General features: G+C 60.2%; 2 protein-coding genes and 1 pseudogene across 5 annotated transcripts; 2 read left to right on the top strand and 1 right to left on the bottom strand.

The window, feature by feature from the left end:
- Positions 1-158: 158 nt before the first annotated feature.
- Positions 159-5048, top strand: LOC308621333 (obscurin-like protein 1; annotated as a pseudogene). Its single transcript has 8 exons — positions 159-183; positions 699-965; positions 1825-1937; positions 2479-2674; positions 2810-2971; positions 3274-3378; positions 3685-3954; positions 4686-5048. The product of its transcript is annotated as an obscurin-like protein 1 (transcript).
- Positions 5049-5201: 153 nt separating this feature from the next.
- TMEM198 (transmembrane protein 198) lies at positions 5202-12289 on the bottom strand. Of its 3 annotated transcripts, none has more exons than XM_081242064.1 (6): positions 12270-12289; positions 10747-10966; positions 10242-10446; positions 7450-8025; positions 6195-6397; positions 5202-5841 (listed from the first exon to the last, which is right to left on the bottom strand). In XM_081242064.1, exons 3-6 carry the CDS (start codon positions 10405-10407, stop codon positions 5704-5706), a joined length of 1083 nt encoding a protein of 360 aa, XP_081098190.1. In that variant the 5' UTR covers positions 10408-10446; positions 10747-10966; positions 12270-12289; the 3' UTR covers positions 5202-5703. The 3 variants fall into 3 exon arrangements, with proteins under 3 accessions (XP_081098190.1, XP_081098189.1, XP_081098188.1); XM_081242063.1 differs by lacking the exon at positions 12270-12289 and adding an exon at positions 11101-11231; XM_081242062.1 differs by lacking the exon at positions 12270-12289 and adding an exon at positions 11085-11119.
- Positions 11327-16251, top strand: CHPF (chondroitin polymerizing factor). The gene is made up of 4 exons (XM_081242061.1): positions 11327-11887; positions 12952-13525; positions 14033-14212; positions 14546-16251. The coding sequence occupies exons 1-4, from the start codon at positions 11574-11576 to the stop codon at positions 15803-15805; spliced, it is 2328 nt and encodes a 775-aa protein (XP_081098187.1). The 5' UTR covers positions 11327-11573; the 3' UTR covers positions 15806-16251.
- The last annotated feature ends 954 nt before the right edge of the window (positions 16252-17205 follow it).

Here is a 17205-nt window from a genome sequence, read left to right as displayed (position 1 = left end):
TACGTGGGCCCAGCTGAGAAGCAGGGATGGTTGGCAAATAGCACCCACACCCCCAAGAGGGAGCCCTCTGTTAACTGTGTGACCTCATGCAAATTACTTAACCTCTCTGAGCCAAGTTTTCTTTAAAAAGGGTCTTTGGGAACATTGATTGGGATAATATGAGAAATACCCACAGAGAGCTTGGTAAATGGTTGTTGGTGATGTGTATTCTCTTCTAATTTATTTCATTCATTTAATCACAATAAACCCATGTCTCAATGCTATTAACCTTGTATAGCTGGGGAAACTGAGGCCCAGAGAGGTCAAGCAATTTGCCAAAGGTTACACAGCACACAAACTAGGTGGCAGGGTCCAGTCCTGGTGTGTCTGACTTCAAATTCTGTGCTTCGTCCAGTGTCACAGCACCCCTCACCCAAACTCCTCACCCCCTAACCACACATCACCCCCTTCATGTATCCCCTCTCCTAACCCTAGTAAGCCCCTCTCTCCACCCAAGTCTGAATGGTTCTGCTCCCTTCTTCCTGCACCCTGGTTCTGAACTTTGTTCTATAGGGCCTTACGGGGTTGGGTGTTAGGGGTGGTGCAGGCAGAGCCAAGGTGTGTGTGTGGCAGGCGGGGGGGGCGGGGGGTGGGGACCCGAAAGCCCCACCCAGATTTGGAGCCCTCATCCTCCCTCTTCCCCCATCTCCTCCCACTAGCAAGGCAGCTAAGGGTGCTGCGGCCTCTGGAGGATGTGACCGTCATCGAGGGGGGCAGCGCCACCTTCCAGCTGGAGCTGTCCCAGGAGGATGTGACCGGGGAGTGGGCCCGGGGTGGAGTCCGGCTGCAGCCAGGGACCACGTGCCATATTCACGCAGAGGGCCGTGCTCACTGCCTGGTACTCAGTGGCCTGGGCCTGGCCGACTCGGGCTGCATCTCCTTCACTGCGGATGCCCTGCGCTGTGCAGCCAGACTCACTGTGAGAGGTGCGGCCACTGGAACCGCTGCCTGCCTGCTGACTGCTCTGGGTGTGATTCTACCGATCCCACTACCCGTGTGGCCCCCACTGACCCTGTCCCAGTGTGGCCCTCACTGACCTCCCTGCCAGAGTTTCACTCCCCTGACCCTTTGGCCATGTGTGGCCCCAGTGAGTGCCCTGCCTGAGTGTGTCTCCACCAACCCCCCCGTCCCAATGGACCACTGACTGTGCTGCTGTGAGGTGCTTGTGCCGGTGTGGTGTCTGTCTGCCTGACCATGGCCCTGCTGGCCACTCTGAGTGTGAGCCCACTGACCACGCCTGCCTGCTGCAGCCCCTTCTGCCTGTCTGAGTGTGCCCCTCTCACCACCCAAGTCCCAGCAATCCACTGACTATGCCAAAGGGTGACTCCATTGGCAACTCTGCTACAGTGTCCCCCACTTTTGCTTGCAGCCCTGATGTGTTCCCCACCGACCACATCTGCTCTAGGGTCCCCCCATTGCTCCTGTGAACCCGTGGTGTCCCCCACTGGGCAGTTTCTCCTGTCCATTCCAGCCAGTGTGGCCCCCACTGACCACGCTTGCCTATGGGTAACTCCACTGGCATCTCTGCTCCAGTTTCCCCTATGCCCCTCTAGCCCCAGCATGTACCCCCCACTGACCATCTTAAATGTGACCGACCCCCAGCGGGCCATTCCTACCCTGTTGACCCCTCTGATATTGCTGTGTCCCCCACTGACCAGCATCCCTTTTGGACCACTTTGTCCCAGCATGCCCCCCACTCACTGGTGGCCTCTGTTGATCACCTTGTCTAAATGTGCCCACCAGTGACCCCTTGTGCCCCATGTGTCTGCCTTCTCGCACTCCCAGAGGCCCCAGTGACCATTGTGCGGGGGCCACAGGACCTAGAAGTGACCGAGGGTGATACAGCTACTTTCGAGTGTGAACTTTCCCAGGCCTTGGCTGATGTCACCTGGGAGAAGGTCAGAGCCCAGCCCCAGCCCAGCCCACCACGGCATCATAACAGCAATAACAACCCCCAACAGAAATAACTAATACTCACTGAGCCATGCGCCTGGCACTGTTGCTAAGATTTACTCTACATTTAATCCTCTAAACCTTACAGCAGCTCTGTGAGGCAGGTCTTATTATCTCCATGTTATCTATAAGGAGACTGATGCGCCGTGGGGTGAAGTATTGCCCAGGGGCAGACGTAGAGCCCATATTTGAATCCAGGTTTCCTGATTCCAGGATCCACACGCATGGCTGGTATGAGCAGTACATGACTCTAGGCTTCCCGCGCCCGTGGCTCCCTTCTCAGCCCTAACGTCCCCAAAGGGTGACACCTTCCCAATGAGACTCCTGGCGAGGTCCCAGAAGGCGCGGTACGGCCCTGCTCCACAGCATAAACGTGCCTCGAAAACGCTTGGCATAAACAGAGGGCGCGGCCGCCTACGAGGAGGGCAGGGGCCGTCTGTGCCCAGATGAGCTTTCACCGCGACCCTTTGCAACTCCCGCCTCCAGGACGGGCAGGCGCTCACCCCCAGCCCTCGGCTCAGACTCCAGGCCCTCGGCACCCGCCGCCTTCTCCAGCTGCGACGCTGCGGTCCCTTGGACGCCGGGACCTACAGCTGCATGGTGGGGATGGCCCGAGCCGGGCCTGTCCACCTGGTGGTGCTTGGTGGGTACTGGGCGCTGCCCGGGCGGGGCACTGCTGTGGGTGCGGGGGCTGCGGACAGGACTTGCCCCGGGGTCCTGCTCTGGGGCGTCGAAGGAGGGGGCGGGGCGTGGGCGGGGTAGGGTACCGGCCCCTCCGCTCCGCTCCGCCCACCTCACGGCCCCGGCTCCGCCCCAGAGCGCAAGGTGTCTGTCCTCTCGGAGCTTCGGTCGGTGCGCGCCCGCGAAGGCGACGGAGCCACGTTCGAGTGCACCGTGTCGGAGGTCGAGACCACCGGGAGCTGGGAGCTCGGAGGCCGCCCGCTGAGACCCGGAGGCCGCGTCCGCATCCGACAGGAAGGTCTGACCGACTTTCTACCCGCTCTGGCCCCTCGCTGCCCCGCCCTACCAGGATAGTCCCACCTCCAGGTCAAATGGGCCCCGCGCCACGGCCCAAGGAGCAGTCCCTCGATCTCTCCCTGGCCCCCAGCTGAGCCCTCGGTCCCGGACCTCCCCTCTTACCCCTCGGCATCTCAATTCCGCCCCGCCCAGCGCACATTTACTGCGTCCGAACCGACCCGGGGACCTACTCTGGCCCCACCCTCATCCCCGAACCCTCCCCAGAGGCGGCTCCGGCCTCGCTAGCGCCCCCTTCACCCCCAGGGAAGAAACACATTCTGGTGCTGAGCGAGCTGCGCGCGGAGGACTCTGGTGAGGTCCGCTTCCAGGCGGGACCCGCCCAGTCCGTGGCTCAGCTGGAGGTGGAGGGTAAGCAACTGGGGCATGGACGACCTGGAGTGAACACTGTCTCCCCCTGGAACTGGCAAGCTGGCGGCTGGTCCGAGGAACCCTACCTTCCCCACCCCTTCCTCCCGCGGCTCTCCGGGGGCGGATCACAGAGAGCAGTGCATTTCCTGGGGAGCAGGAGACTTTGGGTTGAGAGTAGAGAGAAACGGGGTGGTGGCATAGAGGTCTAAGAGCAGGAGTGGAGGCCACAGCGGGAGGGAAGATGGGTCTCTCGTCCTGGGGCCCTGCGTGTCCCTATTAACCGAAGCCCTCGTCCTCCACCCCCAGCATTGCCTCTCCAGATATGCCGCCGCCCCCCTCGCGAGAAGACAGTTCTGGTCGGCCGCCGGGCGGTGCTGGAGGTGACTGTGTCCCGCTCGGGGGGCCAAGTGTGCTGGTTGCGGGAGGGGGTCGCGCTGTGCGCGGGAGACAAGTACGAGCTGCGCAGTCATGGCCACACCCACAGCCTGGTCATCCATGACGTGCGACCTGAGGACCAGGGCACCTACTGCTGCCAGGCCGGCCAGGACAGCGCCCACACGCGGCTGCTGGTAGAGGGTGAGTAAAGCCGACGGGGCAGAGGTCAGAAAGGCAGGCCGGCTGGCCAGGGGTCTCCTAGGAGCTGGTGGGCTGAGACACACCTCCTGCAGGTTTTCCAAGACTTGGGACGGCAAGCTGGTTCTGAGATGTGTTGGAGGTGGGGAATGGGGAGGCGGGAGATCACAGCCAGGGCTGAGGAGAGGAGGGAGTCCTGTGTTCTCAACAGGAACCTCTTGGTTCAGGGCAGCTGTTTCCACCTTTCTACACCCCTTCCTGTCAGAGCTTCTCCTTACTCCCTCCTGCCTCTGGACCATGTTCGTCTCTCCTGAATGCCCCATTTGTACCCAAGTTCCGATCCTTCCCACCTACCAGCCTCTGGTCTGTGCTCCCCCGCCTGTCCCTCACCCTCTCCTGCTCTCTGCCTAGCTGGCTCCTGCCCATCTCAGCAAGCTGCACTCCGCCTGGGCAGAGGGCTTCTGCTAGTCCCATTTCTTTCCTCTTCCACTTAGGAGGTGCTCCCCTCTCCACCTGATCTCCTGTGTTCCCTTCAGGTGCCTACCTTCCCCACCTCTGACTGGCCATCCTCACTTTCCTGCCCCCACAGACAGCCCTGACAGAGGCCTAGAAAGGGTGGTTCAGAGGGTGAGGGCCCAGCTCTTCCTGTGTGGGTGCCCAGGCTCTGCCAGGGGAGAGGAGTGTGGTGCCCACTGTCTCCCCAGCCCCACTCGCAGTCATTCCTCCGCAGGTAGCTAGGAGGACCGAACCAGGCCAGGCGGGTGCCCTCGGACAGCTTGGAAGGCGCATGCCCTTACCCTGAGAAGGGGGGGGGGGGAGGGAGGGGAACCAGAGGTGTTGGGAGACAATAAAATTGGTACAGCCCCTTTCCTGGCTCTCTGTGTGACGTGGGAGGGCAGAACTTGCCTGGAGCCCCTGTGTAGTGAGTGACACAGGGGACCAAGGGCTGCAGTGCTTCCATCTTGGCCCATGGAAGTGCCAGCCACCAAAGACCACCACTCCTGGCAGAAGCCTTACAGTTTGGCACGTTTATAAAAGATGTCAAACAGGGTTGGGGTGGGGGGAGACAGAAGCATGAGGTGTCCAGGGTGGCATGACCGACACCAGACATGCACCGTGCATTTAAGCCCCTCCCACAGCCCCCTTTCCTAACCCAGCCCAGAGCAGCACCCGCCCACCCCATTCCCTGCCACTGCCCTCAGGCTGGTGGCTTGCAGAGGACAGGGGACCAGGGTGAGGGCTGCTGCAGTTTGCCCCATGGACAAGGACCAGAAGTCTTAGAATCTGAGTCTGGCTGAGAGGTGGAGGCGATGGGGGAGGAAGGTAGACCTCCTCCACTTAGACATGCAGGAGAGTAGCCCATGGGACCCCAGGAGTGGGAGAGGAGGCAGGGCCACCCTCGGAGAAGCCCTACCAGTCAGAAATCTAAGGCAGGGGTCCCAGTGTCCTCTCCGAGCCCACCCCTCCACGCACGCACACACAGGCGACACACTCACAACCCTGAGCACACCCCAGCGGGGCTCACACTTGCGTCCCTCAGGAGCCCCTCGGGAGCTTGGGAGGAGGCTCTCCCCTCAGGCCGAGCCTGAGATAGGTCCTCCCTTCTGGCGGCCAGGCCATCCCTCTCCAGGCTGGGGAAAGAGACAGCCGAAGGCTACAGGGCCAGGTGGGCTGAGTCATGGCCCAGCGGGCCTCCCCAAGCTGGCAGAGCTGGTGACCGATGAGTGTAGGCGGGCAGGAGCAGAGAGACTGCTATACCCGCATGGGGGGCCCAGAGCAGGCCGTCAGCGGTCCCTGGGACCCGTACTCATAGTCCGCGTCTGTGGGCGAGGCCATGAAGGAGCTCAGCGAGCTCCCTGTCTGCCGGTCCCGGAAGCTCTGGATGTAGCTCTGTGGGAGAGTAAACACAGGTGTGAGAGTGCCACTGCAGACCCCTGCCCTGAAAGCCACCCAGGCAGACATGTCAGCCTGCACTGTCACGAGCCTGAGACGCGTCATGGTCTGCTGTCGGCCTAGGACCTCACCACACCCAGAGTCCACAGCACTGAGACGCTACCCACTACGACACCTCATTAAAACTCACGCTCAGGACACCTCTCCCCCACCCATCAAGCTCCCAGTACAGGGGTTACGATGGGTGGACAAGCGCTAGGCCTTCTAGACAGTGACCAGCCCCTGGGGAAGGCCCAGTCCTGCTTGGACAGAGTCTACAACACTCCCTTCTCCCCACTCGGGGTGCTCACCGGGGAGAGGATGTCTCCGTTGAAGCGTTTGATGGGCACTGGCCTGCGCCGGTAAGCAGGGTCAGGGGGCCCAGGCCGTGGAGGAGCCCGGGGGCCTCTCGGGGGGGGCCTGGGGGGTCTCTTCTTGCGCCGCTTCTCCTTGCGCCCTTCCTGCTGCCGAATCCTCATCAGCTGCACACGACGGCGCTGCCGGCTGATGACCACTGGGAAGGGGTGGGCAGAGCAGGGTCTCAGAGGCCCACATGCCTCACCTCGCCCAAGCCTCCCTGTCCCTTCTAACCTGAGGGCTCCAGGCTCCCAGATTCCCCTCATCCGAAACCTCTCCTCCTCTACTTTCCTGGTGTCCCACCTCCCAGATGGGACTTCCCACAGTTCTTTTCTTCCAAAGGTCTTTACGGAAGATTCCTAGACTCTAGGTGCCTGCTTCCCAGCTGCTACCCCTCTCCCAGTCTGGAGCCATAGGTGACTCACCTAGACCAGCCATCATCATCTCTCGACTGGACAACTAAGCTGCCTCCTCCATGGCTGCCCTTCTATGCTTGCCTTCCCGGATGCTTTCCACACTCAGCAGCCAGAATGAGCATCCCAAATGCTAAATTAGATGATACCCTCCCTCCTTTAAACCTCCAGTGGCATCTCACCACCCATCTAATGAAATCCAGAGTCCTCATCACGGCCCACGGCGCCCACACAATCGGCATCCCTCACCCACCACTCCTGCCTGACTTCCTCAACAGGCCAGGCTCATTCCCCTCGCCCTTGCTATTCCCTCTTCTCGAGCTCTTTGCATGGCTGGCCCCTTATCCTTCAGGTCTCTGCTTAAATATCACCTCTTCCAAGTGACCTTCCTTGGCCACCCTGTCTGTATTTCACATTGCTCTGCACGTCTCTTTCATATCACTCCACACAATGGGAATTATCTTGTTAACTTGCGTGTCTAGTGTCTGTCTCCCCCACCCTGAATGCAACCCCATCAGGGCAGGGGCCTCTTCTGTTTTTTCTCTGTTGAATCCCCAGTGCCTGGAATGGGCTTGGCGCAGAGCCGCTGCTCCATCTGTTGTTGTGGCAGGAATGGTGGCACTGAAGTGCCCGTCCCGGCACTGAAGCTCCCAGAGCCGGAGCCGGTCAGCTCTCTAACTCAGCTGAGGCCTTCCGCGGCTGGTGTGTACAGCTCCTTCCCCCATGCACATCGCTCAGACCCACCCCCCTCAAGCACCCATTTCTCTCACGCCCACCCTGGCCTGTGCCTCCTCACCTTCTGTGTGGGAGTCCCGCTCTGTGGTCACCCGCCACTGCACCAGAACGCCCATCAGGCTGAGCAGGGGCCAAAGTGCCAGCAGGGCCCAGCTCCGCCAGCAGAGGGGGGGCACGGGGGCGGCCCGCAGACGCTCCACCGCGTAACGCCCCAGCAGCAGCAGCTCGGCAAAGTAGTCGGCAGCCGTGGCGATGAGCGCGGCACCCGTCACGGCGGTGGCCAGGGTGGTGAGCGGGCGGGGCCAGCGCAGCGTGAGCAGGGCGCAGAGCAGGCCGCCCCCCAGCAGCAGCCCCAGGGGGCCCCAAACAGAGCCTGGCTGGTAGTAGGGCGCGGAGCCCAGTAGGGCGGCAGCGGCGAGCAGTAGGCCGAGCAGCAGCCCTACCAGGAAGAGGCCCACGCTGCGCACCAGCATGGCCACCAGCCCGCAGAGCAGCCCGATGCCCAGCGCGATGCCTGCACTCGCCCCGGCACTCAGCTGCGTCTCCAGCACCCGTTCTCGGTAGCACAGCAGGAAGATGACCACCGAGCCAAACAGCAACCCAGTGAGGAAGAGTACTGCCTTGAAGCAGCGGTAACCTGGAAGGGAACAGCGGCTAGTGAGAGACCAAAACGAGGTCACTGGGCTGGAGGTAGGAGGTCAGAGGGGTCAAGCACAAGGAATCCCAGGGGAACCAGAGGCAGGACACTAAGATCAGAGAATTGGGGGTCATTGGGGTCCTGAGGGCGGCAGTGAAGGGACCACTGGGGTCAAGGAAGATCAGAGAAATAGGTCATCGGGAGTCACTGGGGAAACAGAGAGACAGTCATTGAGATGAGTGTTGGATTTTTGAGATAGAGATAGATCACTGGAGTCAACAGTGACTCAGTAATAGGGTCATCGGGGTCTTTGGGGTCAGAGAGGTCAGAGAGAGAGGCCACTGGGGTCACAAGTGGATCAGCAGTAGAGTCACTGGGCTCCTTAGAGAGGGACTGTTCGGAGTGATGAGGTATTCGGAAGTCAGAAAGAACTTGAGAGGTGAGGTCACACGGGCTCAGAAAGATGAGGTCTTCCCAGGTCAGGGGAATTGACAGATGTGGAATCACTGAGAGTATGAAACGGTTTCTGAGCGAGGCTAATACTGAAGCCAGGGAAATGGAATCACTGAAATCGTGGAGGGGGCAAACAGACAGTGGGGTCGTAGGGATTCCCCTGTGTTAGGAGTAATAGAGGGAGTCAGAGGGATGGAAGGTAATGAGATAGCTGGGGGGTAGTTAGGGGTCACTGGGCCTTACAAGGAGTCATAGGGGGTCAGAGAGGATTATCGGGGGAAATAGTGGTTGTGGTGTGTCAGAAAAATGGAGGTTATAGGGCCATTAGGCCCATTAAGGGTACCTGGAAGTGTGAGGGACTCGTAGATCCTGAAAAGCTGAGAAGATGGAAGTCAGAGATGGGGGTCAAAGAGTCAGGGAGAGCCAAAGAGAAAGGTCATAACGAGGAGAGTCCGTTCTAAGAATGAGGGGAAGCGTTGGAGTCCAGGAGGTTCTGGGGTTGGAAAGAGGAGTAGGGCGTGCACAAGGGCTCAAAGAGTCCAAGAGCCCGAGAAGGGGAGCCTCCAAGAAGGGTAGGGTGTCAGGGAAGCCTAGGAGAGGGAATGGCAGGCTGCACTGAGCAACTGTAGAGGGAGTGGGTAGGAATAGTGGAGGGGGCGAGGTGACACAGACTCCTTGGAGACCCAGAATGTGTCCTGAACCCTTAGAGGGGCTCTTCCCCCTGCCCACTCTGCAGTTGTTTGGTCCAGAGTCTGGGGGTGGAAGTGGAGGGACCATCTGGCTCCCATCCCTGCCTGCTATCCAGCCATTCTAGGGGGAGATGTAAAGGCTGCCAAGCACAAGTCCTGCCCCACTTCTGCTGAACCTGGAACTCAGACCTCCAAGCCTCCTTTTCACTCCATCCAGCCACCTATAATGCTCTGCCTGGAGGCGTTCCTTGGATGCCCAGCCCATAAAGCTCTCTTTTACCTGAAGTTCTGTACCTCTTGCTGTAGAGTCACTGGGCACTTACTCCACTAGACCATCTGGCACCTTGGTGCAAATTATAAAGAGTTGTGCCTTCCTCTAGGCAAAGCAGCCTTGTGCCAAGGTCTAGAGTTTGGCAAGTAGAGCATGGGCTGGATTTCAGCCCCCACTTGCCTTTCCAACTGAACTCCCTTGTGCATCCTGGAAAACTATCCACAGCAGCCCCAATTACTGGAGGCTGACTTGTACACACATCTCCATGTGTGACTCTGATATGTATCATTTAGCTTCCTCTAATATGTATCACAGATGTGAATGTTCCAGAAGTCTCTTCTTCATCAGACAATATGCCCTGTGGTAAGGGACCACGTTAACTCACCCTCCTAAATGTTTTCAATGCCTACGTAGCACAGTGACCTAAACACATCTTCACCACAATAGCTATTATTTATTGAGTGCTTACTAATTCTCACAGCGCCCCCGCCCCCCGTGTGAGACAAATATCTTTGTTCCCACTGTTCAGATGAGAAAACTGAGGCTTAGAAAGTTTAATGTGCCCAAAGCATCATAATCAGTAAAGTGCAGAACCCGGTTCAAATTCAAGCATGCCTAATTCAAAACCCTGTGTTCTCTAGGATCTAGAGTCTAAATTATCTACAAACGTGTGGGATGAAAAAAAGAGAAATGAAAGGTAGTTCATGGTAGTGGTAAAGTTCTAAAGAAGGTTTGGGGTGCCTCAGGAAAATAACTTGAGGAAACAGTGGGGGGCCCGAGTGAAGAATGAGATGGGGTCTCACCGAAGAAGCAGTAGACGACTCCAAACAGACAGCACATGATGCAGACGAGGGCTGGCAGTGCCTGGTACCTGCGCTCCAGGGGCTGTTCGCAGGGTGCACCCCAGAAGGCATCATCTGGCTCGGGGGGCAGCAGCTGGAACCGAAGTGTCGCCGCAGTGCCTGGCATAGTGCTGGGAACAGTAGGCAGTCACCCTCCCACGTCAGCCTGACAGAGAGGAAGTTGGGGTCAAGGAGGAGTCCTGGGTCTCCACCAGGATGAGGGTGAGAATAGGAGTGGAGAACTAGTGGACAAAGGAGTGGTGCCCACATCACAAAGCTCTGGAAGCATCCCTGAAGTAAAGGACAAAAGACAAAGCGGGGGGAAGTGCCTGGCTAGAGGGAGCTGGGATGAAGAAGTTAAAAGGGGGACTGGGTTGGGGGGAGATGAGGGCAGTGTGCTGCCGGTGAGGAGGCAGCCAGGAGACTGGTCTGTGGGCGGCTATATCTGGGATTGTCCAAGATCTACCTGGGCTGGAGGCGACCTGAGCTTCTGAGCGAAGGAGGCTCTCCGGCCGGGGCTGCCGGGCGCCAGAGGCTCCAGCTGACTGGTGTCCGGTAAAAGTCCGCGGTGAGGAGAAGGGGGCTGCTGGGCCGTAGGGACCGGTCCCTGCACGGCGGCGACGCCGCTCCGCCTCCAACACCGGCTGGCACTCCAGTCCCGCGACGTCCGGGCACTTAGGCTGGGCCTGGGGAAGGGAAAGGAGCGGGAGCAGGGGCTCGGGCTGCCCCAGAGCCGCGGCCCCATGCCCTGAGCCCGCCCGCGGCCTTTGGTGCTGATGGACAGCTCCGGCCTCTGCTCCTTACGTCACTCAGGACGCACCATCCAGGCAGGGGCGGGCTGCTTCTGACGTCACACGGGACGCACCAACCACGCCGGGGGGAGGTAGGGGACTCCGCCCCCGACGTCTGCCTCTCCCGCACTGAGGAGGGGGCACTTCCGGGGGTCCTTCCCCTTTAACCTCCCCCTTCTCCTCCCTCTCCGGTAGCCGGAGCCCGAGACCCCACCCCGGGGGCGGGGCCCTCCCAGTGACACGTCGGACAGCGGCGGCCTCGGCTGAGGCTCCCGCGCCCAGCGCCGGGACCCGCGCGGTACCGAGCGGCGGCTGGAGGGCGATCGGAACGAGGCGCAGGGGATTCGGCTCGGGCCGCGGGCTCTGCTCGGCGGGGAGGGAGGGGGCCCGCCCGCTTGGCTCGGGCCCTCCGGATCCGCCCCCTCCCCGGTCCCGCCCCCTCGAAGCCTCCTCTTGCTGCTCTGGGGCTGCTCCAGGGCCGGGGGCCCGCGGTCCGGGCGCCATGCGGGCATCGCTGCTGTTGTCGGTGCTGCGGCCCGCAGGGCCCGTGGCCGTGGGCATCTCCCTGGGCTTCACTCTGAGCCTGCTCAGCGTCACCTGGGTGGAGGAGCCTTGTGGCCCAGGGCCGCCCCAACCCGGAGATTCTGAGCTGCCGCCGCGCGGCAACACCAACGCGGCGCGCCGGCCCAACTCGGTGCAGCCCGGAGCGGAGCGCGAGAGGCCCGGGGCCGGTGCAGGCGCCGGGGAGAACTGGGAGCCGCGTGTCTTGCCCTACCACCCCGCACAGCCTGGCCAGGCCGCCAAAAAGGCCGTCAGGTAGGGATCAGACTCGCCAGTCCCACCCGCTGGGAACCGGCTGGGACAGACTGCGCAGTGGAGGCCGCCAGGGGCTGGGTCAGGCCCCGGAAGGAAGGGTCTGACCGGCCAGGAAGTCTTTGGGCGCCGATAATTTCCGACGGCCCTGCTTCCCAGGGAGGTTTGGAACCCATCTGAGGCCTCTCTGGGCCCCATCCAGGCCCGGGCAGAACTTGCCCGCCTCTGCCCTAAACCTGCTTGACCCCATGGAGCCCCCCCAAAGGTCCTCATAGCTCCATGGCTCAGTGTTAGGTTTAGAGAAATGACTAGTATATAGAGTGGGTGCATAGAGAGAGGGAAAGAGAAAAGAGAGAACTAGGATTACCTGTAGAACTAGGATTACCTGTATCTCTTGTTCCTGGGTGGGCACCTGGGAGGGGGCGGAGGTTTGTGGGAAAAGGGTGATGTACCCATTCCATTAATGCCTCTCTGCCTATGAGTTGAAATAATTTCTCCGAAGTAACACCGAGTTCAAATTCCAGTTCTGCAACTTACCTTCTGTGTTACGGAAGGTAAGTTACTGGAACCCCTGACCCCCCCCCCCAAACACATTCACTACATCTCTATGCCGTTTATTCTGTTACATCATTTATATGGCGTATTTGTGGTATAATGGCATATTATTTAGAAATAAGTGTATACATGATGTGTGGAGCACCTATGTGCCAAGCATTTGGCTAAGTGCTTTAAAGAGATACAATCAGCCCCATTTTACAGATTAGGCTACCAAAGGCTCGAATGGGTTTAATAACTAGCTCAAGGACTCAACCACTAAGTAATGAAACAGGGAATCAGACCCCAAATATATCTCTCATATCTGCATGGATAATGCCATCTCCCAAAAGCACTATGGTAAGGGCAGTATTTCACTTAAATACTCGTGATCCCTGGGGGAGAGTTGTTATTCTATCATAAATGAAACAGGCCCAAAGAGGACATGACCTGCCGGAGCCTGTGTATGCTGCCCTCTACCTGCCCTGTTGTCTTTTTAGTAACCTTGTGCCATCTTCTTCCCCCACCCCCAGGACCCGCTACATCAGCACAGAGCTGGGCATCAGGCAGAGGCTGCTCGTGGCGGTGCTGACCTCACAGGCCACGTTGCCCACACTGGGCGTGGCTGTGAACCGCACGCTGGGGCACCGGCTAGAGCGTGTGGTGTTCCTGACAGGCTCGCGCGGCCGCCGGGCACCACCGGGGATGGCCGTGGTGACGCTAGGCGAGGAGCGGCCCATCGGGCACCTGCACCTGGCACTGCGCCACCTGCTGGAGCAGCACGGCAACGACTTTGACTGGTTCTTCCTGGTGCCTGACGCCACCTACACCGAGGCGCACGGACTGGCTCGCCTAGCTGGCCACCTCAGCCTGGCAGCCGCTGCCCACCTCTATCTGGGCCGGCCCCAGGACTTCATCAGTGGGGAGCCCGCCCCAGGCCGCTACTGCCACGGTGGCTTTGGGGTGCTGCTGTCGCGCACACTGCTGCAGCAGCTGCGCCCCCACCTGGAAGCCTGCCGCAACGACATCGTCAGTGCGCACCCGGATGAGTGGCTGGGCCGCTGCATCCTCGATGCCACCGGGGTGGGCTGCACTGGCGGCCACGAGGTAGGAGGATAAGCCACCCCACTGGTGCCTCCTGTCTGGGCGTGTGCACTTCCCCCTGAGCGGCAGAGGGGGTGGTTGGAGATATGGGCCTGGGTTTCCATGCAGTTCTGTCATCTTCTATCCCTGTGACCTTGGGTAAATTACTGAATCTCCTGAGCCTCGGTATCCTCATCCATACCAATGGAAGTAATTTTTTCTCAGGGTTGTTATAAGGATTAGAAAAAATAAGGGAGCCTTGCACATAGTAGGTGTTTGGTGTTGGCCATTATTATTTTATTTGAGCCCCTGGACAGCTCTGAGATAGGATGCATGCCCGTTTCACAGATGAGCTAGCAGAGGCTTGCTCAAGGTCACACAAGCTCACAACTGGTCAAGGTAGACTGAAGCCCACAGAATTCTGACCCCAAGTCCACAACAGGTCATAGGAGGGAGGGATGAGACACAAGCTATGGGGTGTGGGGGGGGCGACTGTCCCCTCATGTTTTCCACTTCCCTTCCTCTCCTGAGGGAGTCCACTATAGCTACCTGGAGCTGAGCCCTGGGGAGCCTGTGCAGGAGGGGGACCCTCGTTTCCGCAGTGCCCTGACAGCTCACCCTGTCCGTGACCCTGTGCACATGTACCAGCTGCACAAGGCTTTTGCCCGAGCTGAACTGGAACGCACATACCAGGAGATCCAGGAGTTACAGGTATGGTCTGGGCTGGAGGTGGGGGGGGTGAGGGCATCCTGAGAGGTCTCAGAGATCCCAGGGAAATACAAAACTAGCACAAGAATCACAGAACAAACCTGCTTCCCAGTCCCTGTCTGCTTCTACCTTTTCTCTGGAGCCTCTCCAGAGACCCCCATTTAACTCTTAGGCTGCCTCCATTTGGGGAAAGAATAAGGGGGGACCCTGAGTGGGCAGAGGTTGGCAAGGGACTGGGAACCTGTCCTGAGTGGCACCTTCTGCCTGCCCAGCCCCCCAGCTGTGTGCTGGCCCCTGTGGTCTATGCCTCGCTCATGGCCTGTTCCTCCAACCCAGTGGGAGATCCAGAACACCAGCCGTCTGGCAGCGGATGGGGAGTGGGCAGCCACCTGGCCCGTGGGCATTCCAGCACCGTCCCGCCCGGCCTCCCGCTTTGAGGTGCTGCGCTGGGACTATTTCACAGAGCAGCATGCTTTCTCCTGCGCTGATGGCTCGCCCCGCTGCCCACTGCGTGGGGCTGACCAGGCTGATGTGGCCGACGTTCTGGGGGCAGCCCTGGAGGAGCTCAACCGCCGGTACCACCCGGCCCTGCGGCTCCAGAAGCAGCAGCTGGTTAATGGCTACCGACGCTTCGATCCTGCCCGGGGTATGGAGTACACGCTGGACTTGCAGCTGGAGGCATTGACCCCCCAGGGTGGCCGCCGGCCCCTCACCCGCCGAGTGCAGCTGCTACGGCCACTGAGTCGCGTGGAGATCTTGCCCGTGCCCTATGTCACCGAGGCCTCGCGTCTCACCGTGTTACTGCCACTGGCTGCAGCTGAATGTGACCTGGCCCCTGGCTTCCTGGAGGCCTTCGCCGTGGCCGCACTGGAGCCTGGCGATTCTGCGGCAACCCTGACCCTGCTGCTACTGTATGAGCCACGACAGGCCCAGCGGGCGGCCCACGCCGATGTCTTTGCACCTGTCAAGGCCCGTGTGGCAGAGCTGGAGCGGCGTTTCCCCGGTGCCCGGGTGCCCTGGCTCAGCGTGCAGACAGCCACACCCTCACCGCTGCGCCTCATGGATCTGCTCTCCAAGAAGCACCCACTGGACACGCTGTTCCTGCTGGCCGGGCCAGACACGGTGCTCACCCCGGACTTCCTGAACCGCTGCCGCATGCATGCCATCTCTGGCTGGCAAGCCTTCTTTCCCATGCACTTCCAGGCCTTCCACCCGGCCGTGGCCCCACCCCAGGGCCCGGGACCCCCTGAATTAGGCCGAGACACAGGCCGCTTTGATCGCCAGGCGGCCAGTGAGGCCTGCTTCTACAACTCCGACTACGTGGCGGCCCGAGCGCGGCTGGCGGCGGCCTCGGAGCAGGAGGAGGAGCTGCTGGAGAGCCTGGATGTGTATGAGCTGTTCCTGCGCTTCTCCAGCCTGCACGTGCTGCGGGCGGTGGAGCCCGCGCTCCTGCAGCGCTATCGGGCCCAGACGTGCAGCGCGCGGCTTAGCGAGGACCTGTACCACCGCTGCCGCCAGAGTGCGCTCGAGAGCCTCGGCTCCCGCACCCAGCTGGCCATGCTGCTCTTCGAGCAGGAGCAGGGCAACAGCACCTGACCCCGCCCTGCGCCCCTGAACCCTGGCAAGGCGGTACCCCGTCCCGCTCTTCCCCAGCCACCCGGAGCCACCTGCCAGCCTCGCAGGACAGGGCTGGCCGCAGCCTCAGACCCCAGGGCAGCCCGCTGGCCCCCTCTCTCTGGCTTGGGGGACCCTTGGGCTTAGAGTAAGCCCTGGAAGAGGTACCCTTGGAGCCACCCCTTTCTGCCCCAAACCCGGTCTCCCTGCCCTCTTGACGCTGCTGATTCAGGCTGTGGCCTCGAGTATTTATGCAGTGCAATCTGCCTGACGCCAGCCCCACCTCCTAGGGTCCCCTGGGGGGCTGGGCTGTAGATGAGTTGTTGGAGAAGCGGGGGAGCTGAGAGAGAAGGGGCGGTGTCTCCCAACTTCTCTCCTCTGCAGTCCTGATGAAGCTCCCTGCCTTTAATAAACTGGCTGAGTGTGGACTGGTGGGGTTTTTTTTTTTTAATATTTATTTATTTGGCTGTACTAGGTCTTAGTTGCAGCACATGGTATCTTCATTGTGGCATGCGGGACTTTAGTCGCAGCGTGCGGGCTCTTTTAGTTGTGGCCTGTGGGATCTGGTTCCCTGAACAGGCATCGAATCCGGGCCCCCTGCATTGGGAGCACAGAGTGTTAACCACTGGACCACCAGAAGTCCCAGCTAGTGATTCCTGAGTTTTTGAAAGGCAGGCATGGGGACAGGGAGGGCTTTGCGGATGGAGGCTCCTTGTCCTGGCTGGGGCCTGTATTTCCTTTTCCCAGGGACCAAGTCATGCATATGCCCAGCCCCGCCCCAGCTCCCAGCTTAGTCACATATACACACAGAGAATTCTTTATGCCTCTTTATTCCCAACTTTGTCAGCACTTTATAAAACCAGACTGGAGGCAGAGAGGCCTGAGAAGGTCCCCTTCCCCACCCACAAGCTCAGCCAAGTTCTGAAAGATCTGCCTCTCCCTGTGGAGGGGACTCTGGGAGTGGGGTTGGGGCAGAGGGAATTGGGAGCTGGGCCAGGCCTGCTGGACCACACACTCCCCCTGCCAAAAGGAAAGCTGGGCCTGGAGAGAGGCAGGAAGCAGGACCAGCCCAGCAGTCCTGAGTCCTGGGGCCCTGCCCTCTCCTGCTGACACTCTAGGGCTGGGACCACGGCTGTCTCTAAATTACCGACCCTCATAGCCCCACCCACCTGCTACATCTGTATCCCCACCCCCACCCTGTCCTCCCTAAATATATACAAATGTACAGAGGGTTCCACCCCCTCTGAGGTGGGGCCCTTTTTCCACCTCCTTTTCTCCTCCCCTCCACTGGGGCCCATGGCCTGGTCCCCAGCCCTCCTTGGGCACCAGCCTGGGGGTGGAGGGTGTGGACAAGAGGGACCCTTGTGCAAAGCAGCTGGCAC

This window comes from Mesoplodon bidens, assembly GCF_964165515.1.
Source record: "Mesoplodon bidens genome assembly, chromosome: 8".
NCBI lineage: Eukaryota > Metazoa > Chordata > Mammalia > Artiodactyla > Ziphiidae > Mesoplodon > Mesoplodon bidens.
Note: the sequence above shows the minus strand (reverse complement) of the source record. Positions and strands in the feature narration are given on the sequence as shown.

Bases quoted from the DNA above. Each gene is read 5' to 3' on its own strand.
- TMEM198 (XM_081242064.1), bottom strand. From the start codon at position 10,407: ATGCCAGGCACTGCGGCGACACTTCGGTTCCAGCTGCTGCCCCCCGAG. The intron at 8,026-10,241 runs GTGAGACCCCAT...GTTCCCTTCCAG, and splicing joins AGTCGTCTACTGCTTCTTCG to GTTACCGCTGCTTCAAGGCA. The intron at 5,842-6,194 runs GTGAGCACCCCG...ACTCTCCCACAG, and splicing joins ACGGAGACATCCTCTCCCCG to AGCTACATCCAGAGCTTCCG.
- CHPF (XM_081242061.1), top strand. From the start codon at position 11,574: ATGCGGGCATCGCTGCTGTTGTCGGTGCTGCGGCCCGCAGGGCCCGTG. The intron at 13,526-14,032 runs GTAGGAGGATAA...TCCTCTCCTGAG, and splicing joins GCTGCACTGGCGGCCACGAG to GGAGTCCACTATAGCTACCT. The intron at 14,213-14,545 runs GTATGGTCTGGG...CCTCCAACCCAG, and splicing joins AGGAGATCCAGGAGTTACAG to TGGGAGATCCAGAACACCAG.